At 36.4% G+C, this 24,135-nt stretch overlaps 2 protein-coding genes across 3 annotated transcripts; one reads left to right on the forward strand and one right to left on the reverse strand.

The window, feature by feature from the left end:
• Positions 1-212: 212 nt before the first annotated feature.
• Positions 213-12,790, forward strand: LOC108263861 (uncharacterized). Of its 2 annotated transcripts, XM_017465064.3 has the most exons (3): positions 213-512; positions 667-718; positions 2,145-12,790. In XM_017465064.3, the coding sequence occupies exon 3, from the start codon at positions 2,268-2,270 to the stop codon at positions 11,688-11,690; it is 9,423 nt and encodes a 3,140-aa protein (XP_017320553.2). In that variant the 5' UTR covers positions 213-512; positions 667-718; positions 2,145-2,267; the 3' UTR covers positions 11,691-12,790. The 2 variants fall into 2 exon arrangements, with proteins under 2 accessions (XP_017320553.2, XP_017320551.2); XM_017465062.3 differs by having other exon boundaries at positions 213-718.
• A 1,617-nt stretch (positions 12,791-14,407) lies between these two features.
• drgx (dorsal root ganglia homeobox) lies at positions 14,408-22,579 on the reverse strand. Its single transcript, XM_017463217.3, has 7 exons — positions 22,295-22,579; positions 21,972-22,077; positions 20,903-21,003; positions 20,496-20,597; positions 18,214-18,383; positions 17,991-18,103; positions 14,408-17,372 (listed from the first exon to the last, which is right to left on the reverse strand). The coding sequence occupies exons 2-7, from the start codon at positions 22,027-22,029 to the stop codon at positions 17,044-17,046; spliced, it is 873 nt and encodes a 290-aa protein (XP_017318706.2). The 5' UTR covers positions 22,030-22,077; positions 22,295-22,579; the 3' UTR covers positions 14,408-17,043.
• Positions 22,580-24,135: the final 1,556 nt, after the last annotated feature.

Here is a 24,135-nt window from a genome sequence, read left to right on the forward strand (position 1 = left end):
AAAGGTCAATAATTGAGGAACTTATATAGGTTCAGTGAAATTATGTTATTTTGCAGTGTAATGCAATTACCAGATGCACAGTTGTGTTTAACACTTCGTCTACAATTTGTTAACAAGTCTAAAGCACTTCACTGTCCTAGAAAAAAAGTAAGTGAAGCAACAGGCTATTTTTATCCCTGGGCAAATGTGTCCAAGCTGAGTAACCTGCTAACCACCACAACAACTTCAACAAGAGGATATTTATTTTGATCCTAACATTATCGCCACTTCAATGAGTTTACAATTTTTAAAAGCCAAAATGAGGTAAAACTGAAAAGGTTTGAGCATGACACTGAGCTGAGAAGCATGTTTATTTCATTACTTTGTCACTTGACACCAAATGGTCAGCCTTCAGCCTGTGTTACTCACTCAGCTCGGGGGACTCGCTCTCTGAAGTCACTGCTATTTCAGTGTATTTTCTACCACTGTACCTTGGCTACAGCCATGCCTCTATTAGAGCAGGGGTCTTAATCGTAAGTTTGCTTTGCTTCTCTTTTTTGTTTTCTTTCAGGACTGAACCATAAAAAAGTGTTGCTATAATGTGAAGTGCTAGATTTTAACAGAAAGCCATTCCAGCAAAACTGTGGAATCTCAGTATGACCTGGATTTTTGCTGATTGTATTCTAGTCTAGAAGAATTGGAAACAATTTAACTACAGCATGGAATCCAAGGCCAAACGGTAAGCAAAGTGATCATTTCACATGTTTTTGCTGCTTTTTTGCTTTTGATATTCATGTTTATATATATATATATATATATATATATATATATATATATATATATATATATATATATATATATATATATATATATAAAACTAATTAGAAAATGTATTCACCTTACAAATACCGACATCAAACAAATCAATGTTTCTGATATGGTTTTGGTGGCTAATTAATTCTGCTATTATAAAGCACAATCTTCATATTATTTACTTTAGATATAGCATTGATAAATAGGCATGTATCATCAATAAAGTATGGCTTCAAGATATCATATTCTATCAGAGAATTGTATAGGTTCATAATACCTGACATACAAGCAAATACAGAGCAATCAGACATTTTTGGTGCTGGGAAAGGCTCATGATTTTGTTTTTGTGAGAAAACAATATTTTTGATAGGGTGCTTGGTGGCATTTTCATTACAATATCCCAATGTCAATATAGCATTCGTGATTGAGATTAATTTGTCTTTTTTTCTCTTTTTCCCCTTTTGATCAGTACTGTATGTGGTTTAACTGAATGCATTTGTAACTGAATATGATATGGCGGTGCATGTTCCTTAGTGGCCGTCAGAGCCAAGTGATAAAAGAAGATTTTAGAGGAGTTATTCTGGGTCATGTATGAGGACTGTGCAGCAGCTGCAAAATTAATGGAAAATAACAATGACATGTATATATAGCTATTACTAGGTAAAATATCCTGTGAAATAACCTGCGAATTTCATAAGACACGTGCACATTAATCTAATGATGTAATTTTAATGAATACTGTATGTAAAAATAAACAGAAAGAGAGATGTAGGGCTTTTATAATTTCTCTGTGACTTTGCAGTGATATATGTCTAATATGTCTAATAACTAACTAATAACTTTAAGAGATGACTAAATATACACTTACAACGTCCAAAATGTATTTTTATGCATTCAAAATAAATTCAACTTAAATATAAAATGATTACATAAGCATTAAGTTACATAAGGATTTTTTTTTTTAACTGAATTTGTAAATAGTTTCTTAACTACTCAGTAATACTTGACATATAGCATTTATGCTTAATCCTTAATTGAAAATGGAAAGCATCTTGCTACTCTAAAAATAATTCATGTGATGTAAGTTACACTCTTTCTTGTGCATAGCAACAGCATGTCTCTATTAACCGCATGTCATGAAGGTCATTACTGAGAATCATACTGAAGCATGAAAACAATGTTTTATGAGCCCTGTAACACATTGTTTAGCATGCATGAAACACCAAAAGAAATATTCAGAATTCACTCCTGAGCAGAGTTAATGTTTTAATACCCTTTTCCTTAAAAATCTGTATTCTGTTTGGTACTGTCTTGTGCCACACTTTTGAAACTACTGTTTGCTTCTGTTGCAGGAAAGAGGCTCAACCTCTTCACCTTTTGGAAGGTGGACTGTTTAAAAGCAAGACTACATAAGTAGGCAATCTGAGAGACCGATAGAAGCAACTGTGTCCGGCTCATGTGAGCAAGTATTTGAAATGAGCTCTCTGGAAAAGCGCCAAGCAAATCGGCGGGGAAGCACACATGGCCCTCGCAAGTTCTCTAATGGCATCAGTGACACATCGAGTGTGGGAAGCTTCATGGATGAAACAGACAGGGAGGTAAGCAGCCTCACTGATCGAGCCTTCAGGAGCTTGTGTATTGGAGAAGATGCCATCTACAATGATTTGGAGGTTTCCTCCCCTGCTGATCTGCACAAAGCCTGTGCTCAAGAAAGCCTGCAAAATAAAGATTTAAGGACAACCTGCTGTGGCATACAGTATGAGGAGGCAGAGAAAAAAAACGAGGTGGCCTCAACATTCCAGCATTCCTTTGTGGACGTAGCACAAGAGCATATTCTCAGAGATGAGACTTTGTCTTATAAAAGCAATGGCTCTATGGAAGCGATGTGGCAACAGAAGAGAAGCACTTCCAGAGCAGACAAATCAGCTCTGCTAAGTATTGAGAGAGAACTGTCCGAGTTCTCTTTTGGTTACCATTCGAATTTTAAGTCAGGCCCATCACAGTCTTATGGAAATCATTTTCATGCAGTGGGACGGGTGAACACAGCAACATCCTCAAAAACAAAGCTCAAGGCTCTAAACACCACTAACTTTTTCTTCCACAGTGAATTCAGTCCTTTCCAGTTGTGGAAGGATTATAACAGGTTCCCTTTTGAAAGGGTGGAACCAACAGGGTTGGTGTCAGCCACTGAATTTCCTAGGTGGTATGATTCTCCACTCTACAAAGAACTCACAGCTACACACAGGATTTCAAATGCTGCAGGAGAAGGCAGGCAGTTTACACAAAGAAAATTTGAGAATGTTGCTGCCTCTCAGCGCTCTAGATCCACTGTAATCCAAAAAGCCTCAGCCATAGAGAAGAGATGTGAATCTGAAATGCTATCGAACTGCCCCCCATGGAAAAATAATAACTTTGTGAGAAACAAACTGTCAAGCAACAGGCCCTCCACAGTCTCACCATCCAATGAGAAAGTACACAGGCCGGATTCTAGCCTGCTTTATCATAATAGACATACATATGAAATTCAACACAAAGTAGGGAAAGTGGGCAGCAGTGAAATGTCCAATAGAACGACTCCATTCAACATTACTCAACTTCTGACACCTGTAATTCCTGGAAGGCAGGAAACAGAAACATCAGAGATTCTGCAATTTGCACATACTCCCTTGATTTCTGAGTGTGACAGTGACCTGAAACCACAGTCTGATGCAAAACAACTGCGTGATAGCTACAAATCCAAAGCATCAAGTCTACTGTTCAACCTTAAAGACAACAGAAAACGAGTCAAGAGCACGTACAGTCCTACAAAATTTAAAGGTTTAGAGATATCAGATCGGAATAAACAACCATCAAAGCTAGAAGGTCGTGAATCCAGACTTTCAGAAGCATCAGGATCAAAAGTGTCCATTCAGGAGCATTCTACAGCTCTTGGCACTTGGGAACTTTGTAACTCGGTTCAACCAAATTATGAGCTTTCCTTATTCCAAACTGCAGAACACAAACAGCATGCTGATAAATCACATAACAATATAAACTTAATGTCTCAGTATGGCACTACAAACTGTAATATCCCTTATTTAGGCTCACAGAACAACCATCATGATCATCTTACTAACAGAGAACGTGAGCATTATGAGTTATCAACAAATTCAGGACTTGGTAATAGTGGTGGGAGCCCAGTGGGTCACATTAATCATGGTACAACTTTCTATAGGAGAGATGCAGATGCAGGCCATCAGAACTTTGTGAGAAACCCAAGTTCTGGATATATCAATAACCAGATGACTGAAGAAAACTGTTCTTGGAAAAGAACAGGACCTGTAAATATGGTGACCAAGGAAATGATTAATAATAATGTGATAAAAGATGAGCTGCCATATAAGGGAGAAATAGCTGCATTGATAGAAATGGACAAACAGAGGAAAGCCACCGATAAACAATATTTACCTTCAGCCAATGAGGGCTACACTATGAGAAAAGAGATGTGCATAAATAAAGTGAATGAGAATGTAAATGGGAGTTGGCTTCCAAAAGACAAACAGATTCAGGACACAAAAAGCTCTTTCCAGACATATGCTAATAAACATTTCTCAAACAATCATACAAATACATCTGCAATATCTCAAAATTTGTATGAATTTCAACATAATGGTCTGCAGAAAAAGCAATCTCCTCATAAAGAGGTAAACCTGACAAGGGGATCAGAAATTACAAGACATGAAAAAGCTGAATTATGTCTTCCGAGACACATGAGACATGCTACAAGTGATAGAGAGACTGAAAAAGATTATAGTCAGAGAACACAATTTTTGCAATCAATGGAGGAGAAATATCGATATAATGAAGAATCTGATGCTTATCAGCCATACAAGTACGAGTCAAACAAACAGTGGCACATTGCAACAACTGAAAACAGACACAACAAAGGTGAAGAGTGCATGTCAAGACAAGTGCAGCAATCTGAAATGAAAGTAGAACAACCAGGTGAATCAAATTATATACACTCCTTATCAAGGACATCTTGTATTCAGCAGCAAAGCACAGCATATTCAGCAAGAACAAGCCAAAGAAATTTGATAACAGAGGACAGAGCCAAAACTGAACAACACAAGCCAACCTATTCTATTGACCCCAGTCAGATATATCACAAGCAGGGCGATATGAATACAGACCTTAACATACTAAATACTCAAAGAACTTGGCAAAATAACAACAATCAACAAACAAGAGGGGACAGATTTAACATTAATGACATTCTTTCTGTCAGAGACAATGAACAAGCAAAAAGAGTCAGAGAAAATAAACACAGTTTAAATGGCAGAGTTGGTGACCCAAATAAATTAGAACATCTAACTTCTCCAGTCACAGCTGATGAAGCAGAGGACTTAGAAGGTAAAACAGAACCATCTAAAGTTCAGTCACAGTTACAGCAAGATGGAAATTCCCATTGCAAACATGAAAATACAAATGTATCATACGGCTATGTCAGAAACGAGTCACATATTGCAAATGACGTGAAAGAGAGGACAGGAAAAGACATATTTATAAGTAACGAGAATGATAAAATTACACTAAGAGCGCTTTCATACAAAGAAAAAGGACAAACCAAACAAGAGATACTCACCTCAAAATTAAAAGCACATGCTCAGAAGGAGATATCGGCAATTAAAGAAAAAGGCCTTGCTAAACATGCTATTCCATCAAGAAATCCAGTAAAGCCAAGTATAGCTGTAAGCAATGAAAAGGGACAAATAAACCAGGAAATTCTGTCACTGAAGAAAGAAATTACTGCAGAAAAACTTAATCATATTTTTCAGAACATTACTTATTCAGGTGTTCCCTTATACAAAGAACAAAGAAATCAAGGCAAGGATGAGCCAAAATATGAATCTCTTACAGCAGAAAAAGTGGAATTACCTACAAGAGACATGGGCTCTGAGATAAACAAAGTTGCTACAGAGAAAGAAAGGACAAAGATTCAAATGATAAAACCTCAAGAGGAAAAGTTTACAGAGGCAGACAAGAAAAACTATGAAGTCCAGAAATTTGTTAAAAATGATGTTCACCAGCCAAACATGCAATCCAGAGAAAATCAACTTAGCAAACCTAGCAAAGACAATGAGAAAGAGCGATCTACAAATGATACAATTCCAGCCAAATGTTTCTCAAACTCTCCAACTCTCAAGGTTTTCAGTAATGAGGAATCTGTTGTCAAGAAGGAAGATAAGACCTCATCTAACCTGCTCACAACTTCAAATAACACAAAGTACTTAACATTTAAAGCGAATGGCAATGACAGTCCAAAAAATGAGGTCTTGGTAAAATCAGCAACTACCCATCTTACACTGTACAACATTTCAGGGGAAGCTATAGCCCTTGAATGCTCTGTTAACAAAGCAAAAGAACAGCTGTCAAATGTTAACATAGATAAACCTACTGATGATAGTAATACAGCTTCTCTTAAATGCTTTGACTTGGCAGAAACAACCAAAGGAAAGAACAACACAAGCAAAGAAAAGCCTTTAATACTACCAAATGCAAGACAGCTTGAAATTGATACTAGGCAAGACAAAACTCCAACAGATTGGATGAAAGACAAAGTAACTGCGTTTGAGGTGTCAGCGGAATTTACAGAACCCAAAACTACTTTTCCTTATAAACAAATGGCAAATACTGAACAAGAAAGGGAAGATCTTCAAAGTGGAGATGGTGGAATCAGTGAAAATCAGACAGTGCTTTCTGAAAGTTCACCAAAGGCCAGTAATCAAGAGTATTGTAAGCCAAATGCAGAACCCCAAGAAAAGGAAACGTGGCAAGCAAAACAAGCCATGCAACCAGAGGCCTTCCAAACATCTAAAACGAATGAAGATGTTTTTTTTCAGCAACCTCAGAATACTGATTTTGATGCATTGAAGACATTGCAAAATACACATGCTAACAAAGAATTGCGATATCCAACAACTTTAAGATTAAATAAGGCAGTAAATATGCAACTTGATTCTTCAGAGGAGAACAAATATTCTCTGCAGCAAGAACCAAAAACAAAGAAGCTGCACTTTGAAAACAGTGAAGTTCAAGAATCAGTGTCTCAATTAAAGTTAAAAATTAGACATAAAAACCAAAATCAGCAAATTATAAGGGATAAAGAAGTAACTGAAAACAACAATCAACAACAAGACAGTGAACGAGCTCCAGACACTAAACATCTTAACCAAAAGGCAAAGGATTTCCATGAACATATAGAAACTACACCAACAGAAAATAAACAGTCCAATAATGACATAAGAACATATAGCAGTAATGGCTCAAAGTCCCCAGGCATTGAGCATTCAGAAGAGAAGCTTTCCATGCCAATAATTACTATAGACTGTAAAGATCAACATCTCAGTAGCCACCCTGCTCCAGACAAAACTGCTGACATTACAAATCCAGTATCTGAAACCCATGTCATTCACATTACTAGCAAGGAAGACAGTTCACCAATGGATGAGCCTGTAATATACAGTATATGTGTTTCAAGCACAGCAGAAGCTGTTTCAGAGGATGAACCTATAATCTATAGCATTTCTGTATCAGGCATGTCTGATGCTTCCATGACAACTGGTCTAGAAAACCTAGAAAAAACTCCAAACCAGCTTTCAATAGAGCAAGGAGAGAAAGATGACAAAGAAACAATCCGCAATAAAAATAAAGAAAGTGACTTCCTTGAAAGTAAAGAGGATAGTAAAGAGGTAAAATTGCTTTTAAATAACAATATGGCAGAACAAGAAACTGTGGTAAGAAAATATGATTCTCCTATAAGCAAAGATAAACTTGATTATTATGGATCAACAGAGCTGGACAATATTAGCTCATCTTATGAAAGTCTCTTGGCCAAATATGGGCTTTCTAATGGAGATACAATTCATGTGGAGACAGATCAAAAAGAGCAGGATAAAAATCAAGGAGATGAAAAGGAAGAATCTACCCATAATACTTTACAAAAAATACAGGATAATACGATGGATACTGACCATATGCCTGTTAAGAAAATGTTGCCATCAGCTGATTTCACTAAAAAGCATTCTCCAGGATCCAGAAAACCAAAGTCTCCAGAAGCCTCCCCTAAACGTTTGAGAAATGTTGAGGAAAACCTTGAGCAACATGTTACTCACTCAGAGCAAGAGCATCAGACAGCTAATGGAGGAGGCACACAAAGAGCTGGTGGAATTGTGTACTCTGATAGAAACATTAAACAGGATGTTTTGGCAAAACAAAAAATCCTTATGTCAAAGGTTGTACCAGTTTGTGAAGACATTGTGGATACTCAGTTAGCAAAGCAAATCGTGGCAAATGGAAATGTTCAACTGAAGGAAAACAAGCAAGTCAGACAGAAAGTACAAACAATGGAGACAGGACTGAAAGAAAATGACGATGATGTTGTTAGCAAAAGTACTGAGGTGGTACAAGTGAAATGTGAGAATGATACACAACATACAGCTGGATTTAATTCTGCTAATATCATCAATAAGTCACACAATCACTCATGTGATGACTCACCACAACTCAGCTATAAAATCTCTACAAATGATTGTCAGATCATGATTAAAACCCAAGACACAGGAGTATATTCGGTTCAGAACAGTGAGAATGCAGTCAATCAAGCACATAATACAAAAAGCCCCATACTGCAATACAGGACACAAGAAGAATGTGCAAGTGATACCCTCAAGCAAGTAAGCAAAGAATGTCTTCAAACTGGAGATAACAAGGCTTTACAAAACAATAGAAAAGAGTTGGTCTGCAAAAGTGAATACCCAGAACCTGAGCAAGTCAAATTCATGACAAGCAATGAAGTAAAAATCAATAGGGTGATTGTTTCACAGAAAGAAATTTCAACCTTCACTAATGAAGAGACCAAAGAGAGTGGCAATGTTAATCAGAATCCAATCAAACATGCTTTTCCTTCTGGAAAGAGAGATCAGCGTGTATTTACAGGGGCAGATGTTCTACTGGAAGATAAAGAAGTGGATAAAAATGACATAGAGATCCAAATAAAGGCAGATACTGTATGTACCAAAGGTGCTGTGCCACCTAATAATGTAAGTGCTCAAAATGCAGTATCTGCAAAAGTCACAGGAACAAAAGTATCATCTGCTCCGGGCGTGACAGAGGATGACTTAGAAAGACTTGAAAATGAGAAATGGAAAAGGGAACCAGTACAAAAAGAGAGAGAAATCATAAAAGATGAAATCACGACATTAAATAAAGAGCCCAAGCCAGCATCATCTGTAATTAAAGGTGACAAAGATGCAGAATGCGAATCCAGTAAGAGACATACAAATCTAAAAGAGGCAAAAGCTCAGCCCCAAGACAAAAAGGATGATCACTTTGAGAAACTGATTATTGATAAGACTAGAAAAAACAGTGGACAGAAAGAAATCAAGGCTGTCATTGGGGCATTTAAAGAAAGTAGTGATATCATTAGATGGGATATAGAAGGCAGTGGAACGGTTTTAGGAGACAAACATGATCAATTTAGTAATGTGTACAATCCTCAGAAAGATGCTCTTCTAGAAAGAAAGGGAAATACATATGATGGAAAACATATGTATGAGTCTAATCAAAACAGTCAATATCATGATACAGTGCTTACAAGAAAAGAGGGAACCTTCACTAAGACTGAGGTTACACAGAGGGAGAGGAAAACGACTAGGCCAGAAATATCAGCTTTAGCTGACTATGCAAGGCTGAGGGTTATCTCAGCTGAAGATGACACCATTACTGAAAAGGATTTACTTCAAAAAATGAACACATCTCAGAAGTATAATTTATCTGCTGTGGAGCCACAGAAGGCAAATTTCTCCATGTCTGTGGGAGGTACAGAGCAAAATAAACAGCTGTCTGTAAATAAGAAATCTGAGAATTTGAATGCAACAGCAATGCCTTTACAAGTCCCGGAACGACAAACCTACAAAATTACAGATGAAATACTTGCAGGACATAATCAGTGCTCACCCAGGAGTGAGATCATTGCTTATCCAAAACCTGGATCATTGGCTAAAAGCTCAGATGATAGATTATTTGCTGTAAAAGATACAGAAAGCACCAAAGAAAAGACATTAACCAACCACATGCAACCAAACACTAAAAAATATTTGACTGCACAAGACTATGGATATTCAAGAAGCCATGAAGTGTATCAACCCCAAAATCCTCGAGCTACTCATCCTGTACAAAGACAGATTGAGAGCAAAAATGACTCCAAGCTAAAACAGCCAGTTAATGCAAACATGCTGGAAAGGAAGGTTTATCCTCAAGTTAAAAATTCCCAATCTCTACCACAAGTGTCAATCGAAACTGAACTTAATAGTGCAAATAGACATGCAGATAACCAAATAAAGGAGGAAGTGAAAGATGAAGAAACAACAGAGGAGCTACAATACTACATTGTCAATACAATGGAAAGTGAGACAAAACCTAAAAATAATCCCGAACCACTTTCGTTAAGCCACAAAATTACTTCAAATAAAGACTTCACTGAAATTCATGCCACATCACCACGGTCCAACACTTCTTCTCCAGCCCTGGGGAAGTCCATCATGTTCAAAGTGAAAGATAACACAGGCAAAACTTCCTCAGTTACTAAAACTGTTAGGCCACGCTTTCACAGATCATTCTCTGAGGAATTCAGAATTGGCTCCCCAGTTGACACCTGTTGTGGTTCAGAAAAAGACAAAGTTGAACATGATCATGAGAATGATCCGAAAGAGTCTGCTAGCTCTCCAGTTTTGCATGAGCAATCAGTAACTTCACATCGTGTTCCTAGAGCCAAAGAAATCCAAGCTCGAAACAAAATGTTGTCCCCAGGATTCATAGCACCAAAAGAACCAAGGAGCTACAACACAAAAAGCCACATGATTAAAGAGAATGAATCTCGATCTCTCATCAACACAGTGTCTGAGGATGTGGAGAGACTAGCTTCTAGCTCAGTAGTAATGACAGACAGTAGAGGTTTTTCCACTGAACATATTAGACATGCCTATACAAGGCCAGAATCTTCCTGTTATGAAAGACCAGAATCAGCCTGCTATGATAGACCTGAATCTGCCTGTAGTGATATAAGAGCAGCATGTAAGCCACCTGCAGTTCCTCCTAAAACGGAGAAAGCCCTTCGTCGTGCTAAAAGGCTCACAACCAGGAGAGTCAAGAAGGTAGAGGACAGGATGACGTCTGATACTCCAGTACAACCTGAGACCAAGTTCACCCGAACTGTCTCCAGCTTGCCTGCTTCACCTATGGTTCAAATGTCAACACCTCAATCAGTACAGGCCTCACCTCCAATATCACACTATCATGTTGAACCAAATTATGCTCCTCCTGCACCTAGCATTGTGGCTCATTCTTTCCCCATGACCCAAAGAAAGCTCTTACAGGATCCAAACTCTGGGCAAATCTTTATGGTGGACATGCCAGTTCAGGTCAAGACGAAGACATTTTTTGACCCTGAGACTGGAAAATATCTACAGCTCAATGTGCGACAGAAGACCCAGAGCACCTTGTCACAGCCAGCATCTGTGGAGGTGTTGGGTCACCCATATATGTTGTACCCTGGGTTTCTGCCCATGTCTATTTCTGTCCCATCCTTACCCTCCGTAAGGTCAACATCCCAGATGTCAGCACCAGCCACTCTCACAGAGGAGCCGAACCAGCTAAAAGCAAGTCATGAACCAAGTGATCAGGAGATTTTCAAACCAGAACGTCACAGAAATGTCCAACAGCACAATGGACCCGTTTGTAAGACACGTGAACAAACTGGCAGAGAAATTTTGCACACTGAAAATGTCCGAATGACTCCAAGACAAACACATATCATAACAATGAGTGAATTAGAGGACTTTGCAGCGGAGAATACCTGACTGGTGTACACATGAATAAATGTATATTTGACTTTGTGAATAAGAACTTATTTAAGGATTCATTAAATGCAAAAAAATATACCGTTTGAGAATGATTTTATGGTTTGATTTATAAGCTGCAATATTCTTTGCAGTTGTGCTATAAGAAAAGCAGTGCTATTTATTTTATAAAGGAGATATGCATTCCATTTTAGAAGTAATTTATAATCACATGTAAATTTCTCACAATTCTCCCTAGTCTTAAATGAGTCATGTTCATTCAAAGAGAAAATTTATAATATGACAGTGACATTTTGGTATTAACTAATTGCTTACCAGGTAGTCTCGGTTGTTTTGCGTAGACACATTGTACCACAAAAACAAAATAAGACTTCTCTTTTTGAGGAAAAAGGATGAAAACCATATAATATATAGAATTGATTAATAGTTTTTAACATTTTCTCACAATTTCAAGGTTTACATTGCAAAATTCAACAATTCAACTTGTATAGAAACCATTGTGAATGTTTAACCTTAGAATCATGAGTTTGTGGTTGTAGCTATTTCTGACTGTATTTGCATGAAATGCAACGAATACTCCCTAGTTCATTTGAATTTCTATGAACATGATTGGCTTAAGGCTTTAAAATGTGAGAGTTTCTTTTATACACTTACATTTGACTGGATTTCAGCATATGTCTGTTTTGTAAACTTCCTGCTAATTGAAACCGAAGCTTCTTAAGAGAGGATATATAAACTGAATAAAAATAAGATTTGCTCAGTTATTATGGTTACACCAGACATTGTGGTTACACAATTTTCTACACAATCATGGTCCACATTATTGATTAAAATGCCAATCCATTTTTATTTCAGATTCCTAAGCAATAAATTGTCTTTTAAGTTGAATGATTCATAGTGTTTTAGAGTTCATTCAATAAAAAGTACATAGGAATAAAATAATGTGATGTCACTCATAATGGTCTATTGCCATATAATTGTGTTACTATCACTAAAAATAAGTCATCTTTGTCATTTTATTGAAAATTATTTTTTCAATGAAAAGTTTTAAAAGGTTTATTTCTTGTAGTACCAAGTTATTAAAAGGAAAAAATAATGAATGTGTTTGCAGAGTATTTTTGTCATACGCAATACCACTAATTTTATAACAAACATGACATTACATTAACATTCATTATGACGTTAAAGCAGAAACTTTGGCTTCCACATTTTTTAAACTTCTTTTCACTGGGCTTAATATTCATTCTTTATCTATTACTGCTGGATTTGTTTGAGTGTTGAATGTTACAACATCTGCACAATGGACCACTCTAGTGGACTGAGCTAGTATTGTACCCTTTCAGATCACTTGCCATGATGAAATTAATAGTCATTTGTACAAGGCTATATTATAATAAATAATTTTGTACAATATAAATTCTGTCGAAACCTTTAGCTATGATGAATTTTTTATGGTCTGTTGTTATTTAAAATTCTGAGAATGTCGCATTCATAATTTATAATAGGCTGGTGTCAAGTTGCAAAATGAATACATACAAAATAACTAAGAAACTTTTCTTTAGTATATGCATGTAAAATATTTATTATCTAGCCTAGAAATGTACTGACTGCAATTACAAACACAAATTTATCTTATTATGTGATTGCGTTCAAAAGGTTTTGAGGTGTTTCCTTTTTATTTTTGAAGAAAGCACAGGGAAATAATAGGTCATTGTCAGATGCATTAACACACACACACACACACACACACACACACACACACACATATATATATATATATATATATATATATATATATATATATATATATATATATATATATATATATATATATATATATATATATATACATAATATATATATATATGTGTGTGTGTGTGTGTGTATATATATATATATATATATATATATATATATATATATATATATATATATATATATAACACAAATTAACCCAATTGATTGGATTATTGATCTTCTAATGCAGGAATGGACTTTTGTGGTACATACAAATGACCTTATCATAGCATGTGCAGCAGGCCTACATCTCAAAACTAACAGTGCTCCAGAGTTTGTATACAGCGTCACTAACAATGCATCATTAATGGAACAAAAAAAACCCATTAAGACTGACAAAACAGAATTTAAACCAAATGATTTTTGTTATAATTTTTTCTAGGTTTTGGCTACTCTCCAGCTAATTTAATATAACAATGCTTTTCAGAACGAATTAAGAGAATGTTGAAATGAATGTAATGGCACTGAATAATCAATAATCCACACAAACATGTAAATATTGCTAAAACCTCTCTTCAAAACGTACAACTTTTGAGTGTTTAACTCAGAGCAACTCATTTGTTTCAACAGAGCAATAACTAATTTAAAAGCAGATTATTATTAACAAATTTCTCATTTTCCACTCCTTTCTTAAATACTTACAAGGTTCCCAAAAAGGAAATGTCAGTTGATGCAAAGAGAAAATGTCAAGTTATCAGGCTGAGAACAAATTAAGCTACTATTAACTTAGTACCCTTAAAGGTTTTTACAAGGTTTATTTTAGTAGTTAAAGGTTCCACTTGGAGCCCATTCTAATAGAGAAATACTCAGTTGCAGGGTGCATACTCAGTTAGAGTTGTTATGGGTTATAGAGTTAACCTATTTGTATACATGTAAAAAGAGGACTGACCTTCAAAATTTACTATAACACTGAATCAATATTCCCAAGAACAAAATAATTTATTAATCTTTTTCTAACTAACCAATTTCAACACCAACAAACTGACCCAGTCAAGTCAATCTCAGTTGATAATAACACATTTAAATATAGTCTGTCTGTATCATTTCATAATGTATATATAATATTTAGAGTCACAGTACTGAGGCCTATGGACAATATAAAACAAACAGCATCAAAACAATATTAGAAAAGAAAATGTAAATAATAAATTGCAAGACAAGGTCAAAGCACACAATTAAAAATTAAATATTGTCTGTCTGAATTTCCTGTCTGTCTATATTGTGTGAACCACAAATTACACAGAAAGACGAAAGATGTCTCATTCTGTATGTATGTGTAAAACTTTGATCTGCTACTGAACAAGCCAGAATTGTATTAAATAAGGCCAGTATAGCTGAATTGAACTGCTACAAATGTAATTGAATAAACAGGTAACTGACAAGAATGGCTCTGTATGAAGAACCAAATGTTTAATATTTTACAGAAATATCAGAGCTCTAAGCTCAATACATAGATATCAAAATCTGCACACTGTATATTCCTCGAAAATCTTGACATTCAGAATGACTTTAATAACATTCTTCTTTAAAATGTGTAGTGTGGGTTGAACAATCCTAAACTAATCCAGAATTAAGTTTAAAGTCAACGCTATTTTCAACACTTAAACATTGAGCACACAAATTCACTTTGATATACAGTACATTTTAGAGAAATACAAGCATGCTCTGGCAGCACACAGCTCTTCTGACATTATCGAGCTCTGCCATGTCAGTAGGGTGTCGCGTCATGAATTATTAAGACAGTACTTTGTGATGATACATAATTCCATATCAATTATTCATGCTAATGTGTGTGTAGTTTACTTAATTGTGTTATTGACTATCAAAAGTAATTTCCTGAAAATCCTCAAGGACATGAATTTAATCAGTTTAAGTCCTTTTCAGATGCAGTCCTATTAAGTGATGTACATTCATGTGTCTGGCCCTTAATTAGTGATTTTCGATGGAGTTGAAGTGAAGAAAATAATGGAGTGAAGAAAATAATGATTGTCTACTGATGATACTATATGAAAGGATTGCACAAATGAGTAACATACTAATTTGACTTTTCTGTAACAATTCCCAAACTCTGACTCTTGTAGTACTGTGATTATGAATGCTAAAGTTGAACTCTGTCTTGGAAACATACCAGAGTGATCTTAATAAAGACAACTACCCAAATTTAATGATACTTTTCAAAAGACCACATGTCATACAGTGCCTTATTGTCCTTAACACTGCACCAATAACTGCATTTAAACTATATTGGTTTAGAACTTTATCATATCTAGAAAGCCCATATTTCCATAACATGCTTAAACACTACAGGCCAAAAGTTTGGAATTATCATTAAGTTATAATGAATAAACACATAGCTAACTAAACATCACGGGACCTCCATGAGTGGACAACTAGACAAAAAGTTTAGTTTTTATTTATTTATTTATTTATTTTATAGTAAACCCAATCAAATACCTCTGATTCAGACATTCAGATGCATCTGAACACTTGATTAATTCAGATGTGTTAAGAGTTTCTTATACATGCTTATATATGCTTGCTACCTTTGGCCTGTAGTGTATATGCTTAGTGTCAGAAATAGCTTATTAAAATATCTGTATGTATAACCAGCTTCAACCAAAAGTATCCTTATGGACTCAGCATGAAAGGCACCTCATGAACAGTAAAGCCTGTACATTTCACCATCCAAATAACCATCCACTCGTGCATCAAATGCAAAAGAGCCAGTGGTTTAGCGTAAACTAAATAAATAATAAGTCCAACCCTTGCTTCCGTTTTTTCAGCTCTACCTTTTGTATACAAGGAAGTCAATTAATAATTGATCACAGCCAGATGGTGTGCAATAGGCAACAGAAGACGTACATGAATGTCTACATGTTTAATTGTTTTACAGAGCATGTCAAAACAGGACCAGAGTGAGAACACTCACAGTCTGTCATTGCCTTGCAGATGTGATGACAACAAGAGTGTCACATCGCATGACCAGTCAGACAAAATTGCTTTTTACCAGATTAAGAAAACACAATAGATATACACTTGCATATTATTTCACATTAGGTCATTTATATTAGCGCATGGTGTATTTATATATATATATATATATAATTATTATTATTATTATTATTGTTACATTTTAGAAAAAAAATGTCCTTCACACAATGCAGCTCCTTATATCACCTGACGTCACAGTATACAAGGCAATATAAGTCTTACATCAAAGGGGCTGGAAAAATATATGAATTCACATTGGCAGCCAGGGTAAATTCATCCCACAAACAGTCTCTCCACCATTAAAACCATTTACAGTGCCAAAGGTATATAGACAATATATCATTCATAATAATAAGCAAAATGTAACAATGATAGATAAACAACAATTGAATAAATAGTTTGATGCACCCACACTCAAATTATAATACAATAGTATATAACACTGAACACCTTGCCCTGTTGTTTTGACTGCATGGGAGGAAAGGGGTAGCAGGCATTCATTATGAGATTGTAATTCCTTATGTCCAGGAGGGGGAGACGTGCTGTGATGGCAAAAATGACTCCCTTATTTCTTATCCGGGTTCTCCTTTGGGCAGTGCAGCTGCTTTTCAGGGGTAGTTCCCTGGGTTGGTAGCTTTGAGGAACCAGAGGCAGGACTGGACTCTTCCCCTCCTACTGCATTGGTGGTTTGAGTGAGACCAACAGAAACTCTGGCCCCTGGCCCTGGTACTGCCCCAAGTAGGTTGGCTGACTGCAGCAGAGCCTCAGAGTGTTCCCTGGCCTTCATGCGCAGAGCTGCCACGCTTGCTGTCCGGTTACTCTGGCACCCATAAGGAGGTAGGAAGGAGAGGCCCATAGGGTCAGGAACGCAACAAGAGCACAGGGGGCTTCCTGCTGTAATACACAACAAACAAACATGCATGTCAGAGGTGTAGGCCTAGATACACTACACATTATAAATACAGTAAAGATCTCAGAAGTAAAAGTCAAGCGGTAGGAATATGTTACCGAATATATTAAATCAATTAGAAAATATGTTAAAATCAATCGCAATCAATAAAATTAATCATTGATAGCTATTTTAAAAAGATACACAGCAGGTAACTACACCCTACACTATGCAATAAGGGTTTGTACTTAGGAATTTGCCAGTGTTTGATTTTATAGACAATAACCAAAAATCTAAGAATTTGTCTAATGCCAAAGTTATAAATATCCCAAAAAAATAATTTTTAAGCAAAATGTAAATACTTTTAGGAATATAGGACATAATACAATCATATAACAGTCCTTAAATAAATCATGTGATATTGTATGTGTACACTATATACAGTATACACAATGTTAATTTTGTTATTTTTAATTAGGCCTATATCTTATAGACAACTGCATATATATCCCTTCAGACCTGTCCTATCAGTTGCATATACATATTGTATTGTATTTACAGGTTATAGAATATTAACTGTATTAGTCATGATATGTATAACCATTTGAAACATCGTACTGTACCTTTCAAAGTTGCCACTTGTGACAAAGCTTGGGCATAAGTCGCAGTGTTGAGAAGAGTCCCAGGCAAACAGGATGGGAAAAAGGGCCCTCCAGGACCAACAGCTCTGTTAACACTGTACATGAAAAAAAGCACATGGAGTCAAACCTCATGTGAATTCAGTAACAGTATGTGTAATACATCAGAAATAGCATCATAGACTTTGTGGGTGGAAAATCAACACACTTCTGTTGTGCTTCCAGAGGTTCTTTTTTATTTCTGCTTTGATCCACAGGGGACTGGTTGAGGTTTCTGGCAGAAGGAGTTCCTTCACTCATTTGCTCCTTTGTGCCTTCCTGGTCCGAGCTGCCTCTCTCTGTTTTTCTCCACTTTGCTCTTCGGTTCTGAAACCACACCTGCACAAACAGCAGGGGATTTATTAACATAACCGTTACAGACTAATGAATAATTTTCTTGCTGAAAATGTATTTCTCTGCTTTTATAGCAAAATATAAAACACTGCGTATACATTTGTATACACTCTTAGAAAAAAGGTCTATTTAAGGGTTTATTGGTCCCCTAAAACGGTTCTACTTGGAATCCATTCTGTTAGCAATGCACTCTTGTAGGTTTGTATAAAAAACAATTAAGAGTTCTCCCAGAGGGATGACTGAAGAACACTTAATGGTTCTACATTTTCTGAGAGTGCTTTCCTTATGATTGCTGTCATAGTCCTTTAAGTGTCAGCCTTATATGAGTTGATGGTGACTTACTTCTAACTTTATGAACACAACTACCGAGCATATGCACCCAAGTTCTTGTATCTTAATTGAATGAAGGTCATTGCCTATAACAACATTTAATTGAGCAATTTTTCATTATCATTTTTTAATGACTTCCTACTGACAGTCTCCCTGCTTCTGAGAGGGAACTGTGATGAAGTCGTTTATTTCCCTATTTAGTGATTGTTTGACAACATCAGATTCGATTAAGGCTGCGCTCTCGAATGCATTAATCATATTTGAATAGGAAAGGGCTATAATGGAGTCATATCTCGACTGCCCGCCCAGCATTGTGCAAAGGTACAATGATGTCAGCAAACAAAAAGCCCTACACACTGAGCATTCATTCAGCATAATAGGAGGCAACATTTTACTGGCAGGACAACAATATTCAGAATGCAATTGTGGCAACATTATCTCACCCTTGCACCTTCCAGCTAGGAGTCATGATCCCCTAACACTGCATGCTCTATAATTGCACCATTAATCTCAATTTGCAGTTTGGTCTTAGTGCAACCAAAACCAATTGACACTTTCCAAAGGAGGAGGGGGGAGGAGGGAGGAGGGGTCGCCTGCAACCCTATACAACAAAAAGAAAATTTATTTCCTAATAATAATGTAAGCTTAATATCCCCGCATGCTGCAACTGATTCATGTTCAGATTTAATAATGCGAATCTGGTAATCCGATTAGAGAGGCAATAATTTGTTTACAGTCCCTAATTTACAGCAGCGAATGCCATTATGGCTTTGCCGTCGCCGGGTTTAAGCGATAGTAAAATGACCCTGGGGAACACAAGGCCAACTATTCCATCTCCTACAATTAGATCTAGGAAAGCCAATAGCAAATGTGGAACGTAGGAAATTGCATACGGGTATACGTGGATTTAATTACACCTAGACGAATTTATAACAAACATAATATGTGTACTAAGGCTGCAAAATACGTCTGGGGAAAGTTTCCAGATGCGCAGCACCTCAAGAAGAACATTTTGCTTTCAGCCACACACAGGCATTTCCGCTTTAAATCCTTCTCTCTCTCTCTCTCTCTCTCTCTCTCTCTCTCTCTCTCTCTCTGTGTGTGTGTGTGTTTTTTTTTTTTTTTTCTGAAGTAAACAAAAACACCTAAGTAATTTTCATACCTTGGAGACGCGGACAAATTAGTGGAGGACATTATCACTAGTTAATTATGAATGACCGATTAATCAACTTAATCTAATATTGCCCATTATGTTGATGTTATTAAAATACGCAGCGCAAATGACGGAGAGCTTTAATTTAGTGTCTTTGGCCAAACGTGCTTAGAGAACAATATGGGCGTTATATTTGTTTAGTGCTGACTGACATCATGCACTGTTAGGTAAAAACAAACAAACAAACAAACAAATAAATAAAAAGATACTTAACTCTATTTTTCCTTGTCGCTGGAGTGGTGCCCTTAAGGCTACCGTTAGTGTATTTTACCTTTTAGAAAGGTATACCAAGGAGTACCATTGTATACCGTCTTTCCAGGAGAAAGATACATAGTAAAGGTAAAGACAGCAGTACAACCCCAGAGAACAGGAAAGGTACAGTTTAGTACTATATTTCTGAGAGTGCACTAATTCCATAATGAAGTTTATTCCCATCACTAGTGTATCATTTCTAAATAACTAAAATGAAGTGGGGAATTGAGAACAAGAAGAGTATTATCATAGAGCTCTTATATGAAGTGTGTTGTCCCATAAGAGCTGGGAGCAGGTTTTACCTGGACACGGGCCTCTGTCAGATTAATCTTCATAGCCAGTTCTTCTCTTGTGAACACGTCCGGATAGTGAGTTTGGGCAAACACGGCTTCCAGTGCTTCTAACTGCAAAATAAATAATTTGTTTTATCAATGGTTATGAGTCATAATCACGATGTTGACTTTCCTAGAGGCAGAGCGGCCTGTTCTTTTAACCAGAAATCGTTTCCAACAGTCATAACTAATAAACTAAATATAGTTGGGGCTGTTACATCGATAAAGATGCCACAGAGCTTACTGTACAGTTTGTTTGTTTGTTTGTTTGTTTGTTTGTTTGTTTGTTTGTTTGTTTCAAATATCCATTCATGTCTAATTGTCTGAGCATGTTAAAAATCTAAATAGCTAAAACTCTAACCTGAGCTCATGGCTACCTGTTGTAAAGTGAAGGTTGTTCTGTTTCTGCGTTGTTTCCTCCTGAGAAAACCGTCATCGAAGTCTCCAGAGGCATGGCTCCCAAAGCCGTTTGAATTCACTGAAATTGTAGTTTAGAATTTAGTTGTTGTTGTTGCTTTTTTTTTTTAATAAAAAAAATAAAAACAATATACTATATGAAAAATCGTCAGCATATTTTTCAGCATGATTTTCGAATGATTACTTCAGTGAAATGGATTTGTTTATTTTTTATAGTTGTCTGTCTGGAGTCTTATAACTAGCTCGAAGACTGAAATGAGTGAATAAAATTGGTGAAAAAGACTAAAAGGCATGACATTGACCATCTGTGGCCAAGCAGACGGCACTAAAAAGGCCTTGACTGGAGGGCAAAACCGCTTCAAGTTGTGGGGAAAATGTTAAACGCGATACTGATTACTTTTATTCACATGAGTATGCACTGAATTAAATAATAATAATAATACTTTATATATATATATACATATATAATATATATATATATATATATATATATATATATATATATATATATATATATATATATACACACACACACACACACACACACACACACACACACACACACTCATTCTTGCATTCAAAGTCCAATGTCATGTTTCTACCTGGTTAGAACTTATATATATATATATATATATATATATATATATATATATATATATATATATATATATATAAGTTAAACAAATTGTGTACTGGGCCAGGGTCGCTGTATTTCTATAGTTAATACCCAATTCATAATGACATCAAAATAACATATTTTATATGTTAAATTATACCTATTATACCTATACCATTGCGTTGTTTATATAACTCCAACTGGCCACCAGTTAACACTGGAATTCATTTGGCCGTGGAAGTTTAAGTAAAGGTTTATTTGTAATGATAAAATAGAATAAATGTCTGATTATTATTTTTAAAGACAAAACATGGATGCAGGTCAGTTGAGGAAAAACGTGTTAACGCGAGTAAAACAGTGATTAAAATGTTTGTTTGTTTGTTTGTCTGTTTTTAAAAGTTTAAGGTACTCACAGGTATTAGTTCTGCAGCACTCCCCATCCAGCTGTGGGGGACAGTGGAAGTAAAACATCCTGCTTCACTGAGCTCGAAGAAATCCAGCCACGGAATATTCCAAGTGCTTGTGCCGTGAGAAAATAATAATAATAATAATAATAATAATAATAATAATAATAATAATAATAATAATAATAATAATAATAAAGGAAAAAACTGTTTTCAGTAGTACTGCGCTTTTAGAACTATTTGGATAATGTTTACGCGAAAGCTCTGAGAACAGAGGCTTAAAGCTGGCAGGCAGCTGTGTTTAATATTGCAATGAAAAGTAGTATTCGTACCTGCAGTAGGAGTTGTGGTGCGATCGGAGCCGTGAAGAAGAGTCTGAGTGAATACGGGTTCCTCCTGTTCACTTCCTCTCTCTCTCTCTCTCTCGCTCTCTTTCACTCTCACTCTGAACTACTCACTCGTGTCCCTGCTCTCGTCCGGCTCGCTATTGGACATCAGGATGAAGTGGCCACGTGTCTTTACTGTACAACAGTCCGCGGAATGTGTATGCGTTCCCCAGCTCGCCTTTATAATCTCACGCGTAATCGGACTTAACCTGATTATGTCTTGCTATGACTTCTGCGCTGACTGGTTTGGGACGGGGCACCAGCACGCGCGCCCAATGACACGGTCACGTGGTGCTGAACGTCACATCATTCTCTGCAGCGTCTCCCAGTTGCAGCGCGCGCGCGCCTCCAGCCCACTTCACCCGTCGCCCGGCGTTGCGCCTTGTTATTCCCACATCATAAACTCTCGCGCACTCAGTGCAGTTTTTGCACACAGTTGCTTTTTATATTAAAAAATCCAGATGACTGTTTTTTGGATTTTAAATTGGCTGTCAGTGCAATAATTGCTCGTTATATGGGTTAAGGGGTCCGCTTTGCGCGGTGATGCGCTCGTCGAGCGCCCGGACGTCCGCAGTTTGATTTTGTTCACAGCAAGGGGTCCGAGGATTGATTTGCCTCGCGCGCGTAAATGACGTGCACCGGGACCCTTTCAATTACTTTTAAGACGCGCGCGGGACAGAGGCAGATCCTCCGCATGTGGAAAATGAGGCTCCGAGTAGCAGCTGAAATTTTGCAGTCGAGGGCGGGATTGGACGAAATCACATAAACGGCAAAAAGAGGAAGTGTAATGGCGCATAATTGGTTCTCTAATAGCATTACCCAAGGATAATAGCCCGTTACGGCCCCCGTGCACGATGAAGCGCTTCCCTGGCGTAAAGCGTTTACGATATTAAAGGAGGGGAATATAATGATATTTTGGTTATTAAATGCGTGTAATTAATTTATGCACAGCTGAAAATAAAGTTGTTATTATGACCTCGGAAAAAAAAAGCACAAGAAAACTAGAAATAAAAAAACTGTACAACTTTAAAGTGGTAGGCTATGGCATGTGTTTGGTTTTCAGGAAATGTAAATATCCTAACAATTACTAAGCTGTTCATCTTTTTAATTCGATGTCATCAAGTTAAATCACTAATAGTAGTAGTAGTAGTAGTAGTAGTAGTAATAATATTAATAATAATATAAATAATAATAATAATAGCAGAACGTAATTATAAGTTATAATAAACAGAAGCAATCGTTCATATTATAATTATTATTCTTATTGTTATTATTAAATGAACCATATTACTCTTCCATAGTTAATGCTCCCCCCCCCCCCCCCCCTCTCCCTTTATATTTATAAGTCGAACGATTTTCAATACACATAGAAAAAGCCCCTAGTGTTTCATTAACACATACAGTGTTGAATTATTTCTCCCTCTTTATTTAAGTCATTTATATAAACAACTTCGGTCTTCATTCAATTCTGTATATTTTTTGCTGTAGGCTATATAATCTCAAAATCACTTGTCTAGCAATCCTAGTCATTTTGGGGAGGTGATCGTATTTTAAAAGTTTTGTTTTCCTCTGAAAATAAGATTACGTTTGCATTAGATGGAACAACGAATGAAAGAAATGATGCATTTATATTAATTGGAGAACATTTAGGAGCGTGGTGGAAAGCATATGAGCAGAGGGAAGTGAAGTGGTGTGGAGTTTTCAGCACCACGGTCAGCGGGATCTGAAGCCAAACTCTTATTGGTTTATGCAGTCTAAAAGATACCAGCAATCTAGGCTAATTAGGT

The sequence above is a fragment of the Ictalurus punctatus genome, chromosome 3, assembly GCF_001660625.3.
Source record: "Ictalurus punctatus breed USDA103 chromosome 3, Coco_2.0, whole genome shotgun sequence".
In the NCBI taxonomy this organism is placed as follows: Eukaryota; Metazoa; Chordata; class Actinopteri; order Siluriformes; family Ictaluridae; genus Ictalurus; species Ictalurus punctatus.

Bases quoted from the DNA above. Each gene is read 5' to 3' on its own strand.
- LOC108263861 (XM_017465062.3), top strand. From the start codon at position 2,268: ATGAGCTCTCTGGAAAAGCGCCAAGCAAATCGGCGGGGAAGCACACAT.
- drgx (XM_017463217.3), bottom strand. From the start codon at position 22,029: ATGTTTTACTTCCACTGTCCCCCACAGCTGGATGGGGAGTGCTGCAGA. The intron at 18,104-18,213 runs GTGTGTTGATTT...TTTCATGTACAG, and splicing joins CCTCTGGAAGCACAACAGAA to TGTTAACAGAGCTGTTGGTC. The intron at 17,373-17,990 runs GTACAGTACGAT...TGTGTATTACAG, and splicing joins ACAAGTGGCAACTTTGAAAG to CAGGAAGCCCCCTGTGCTCT.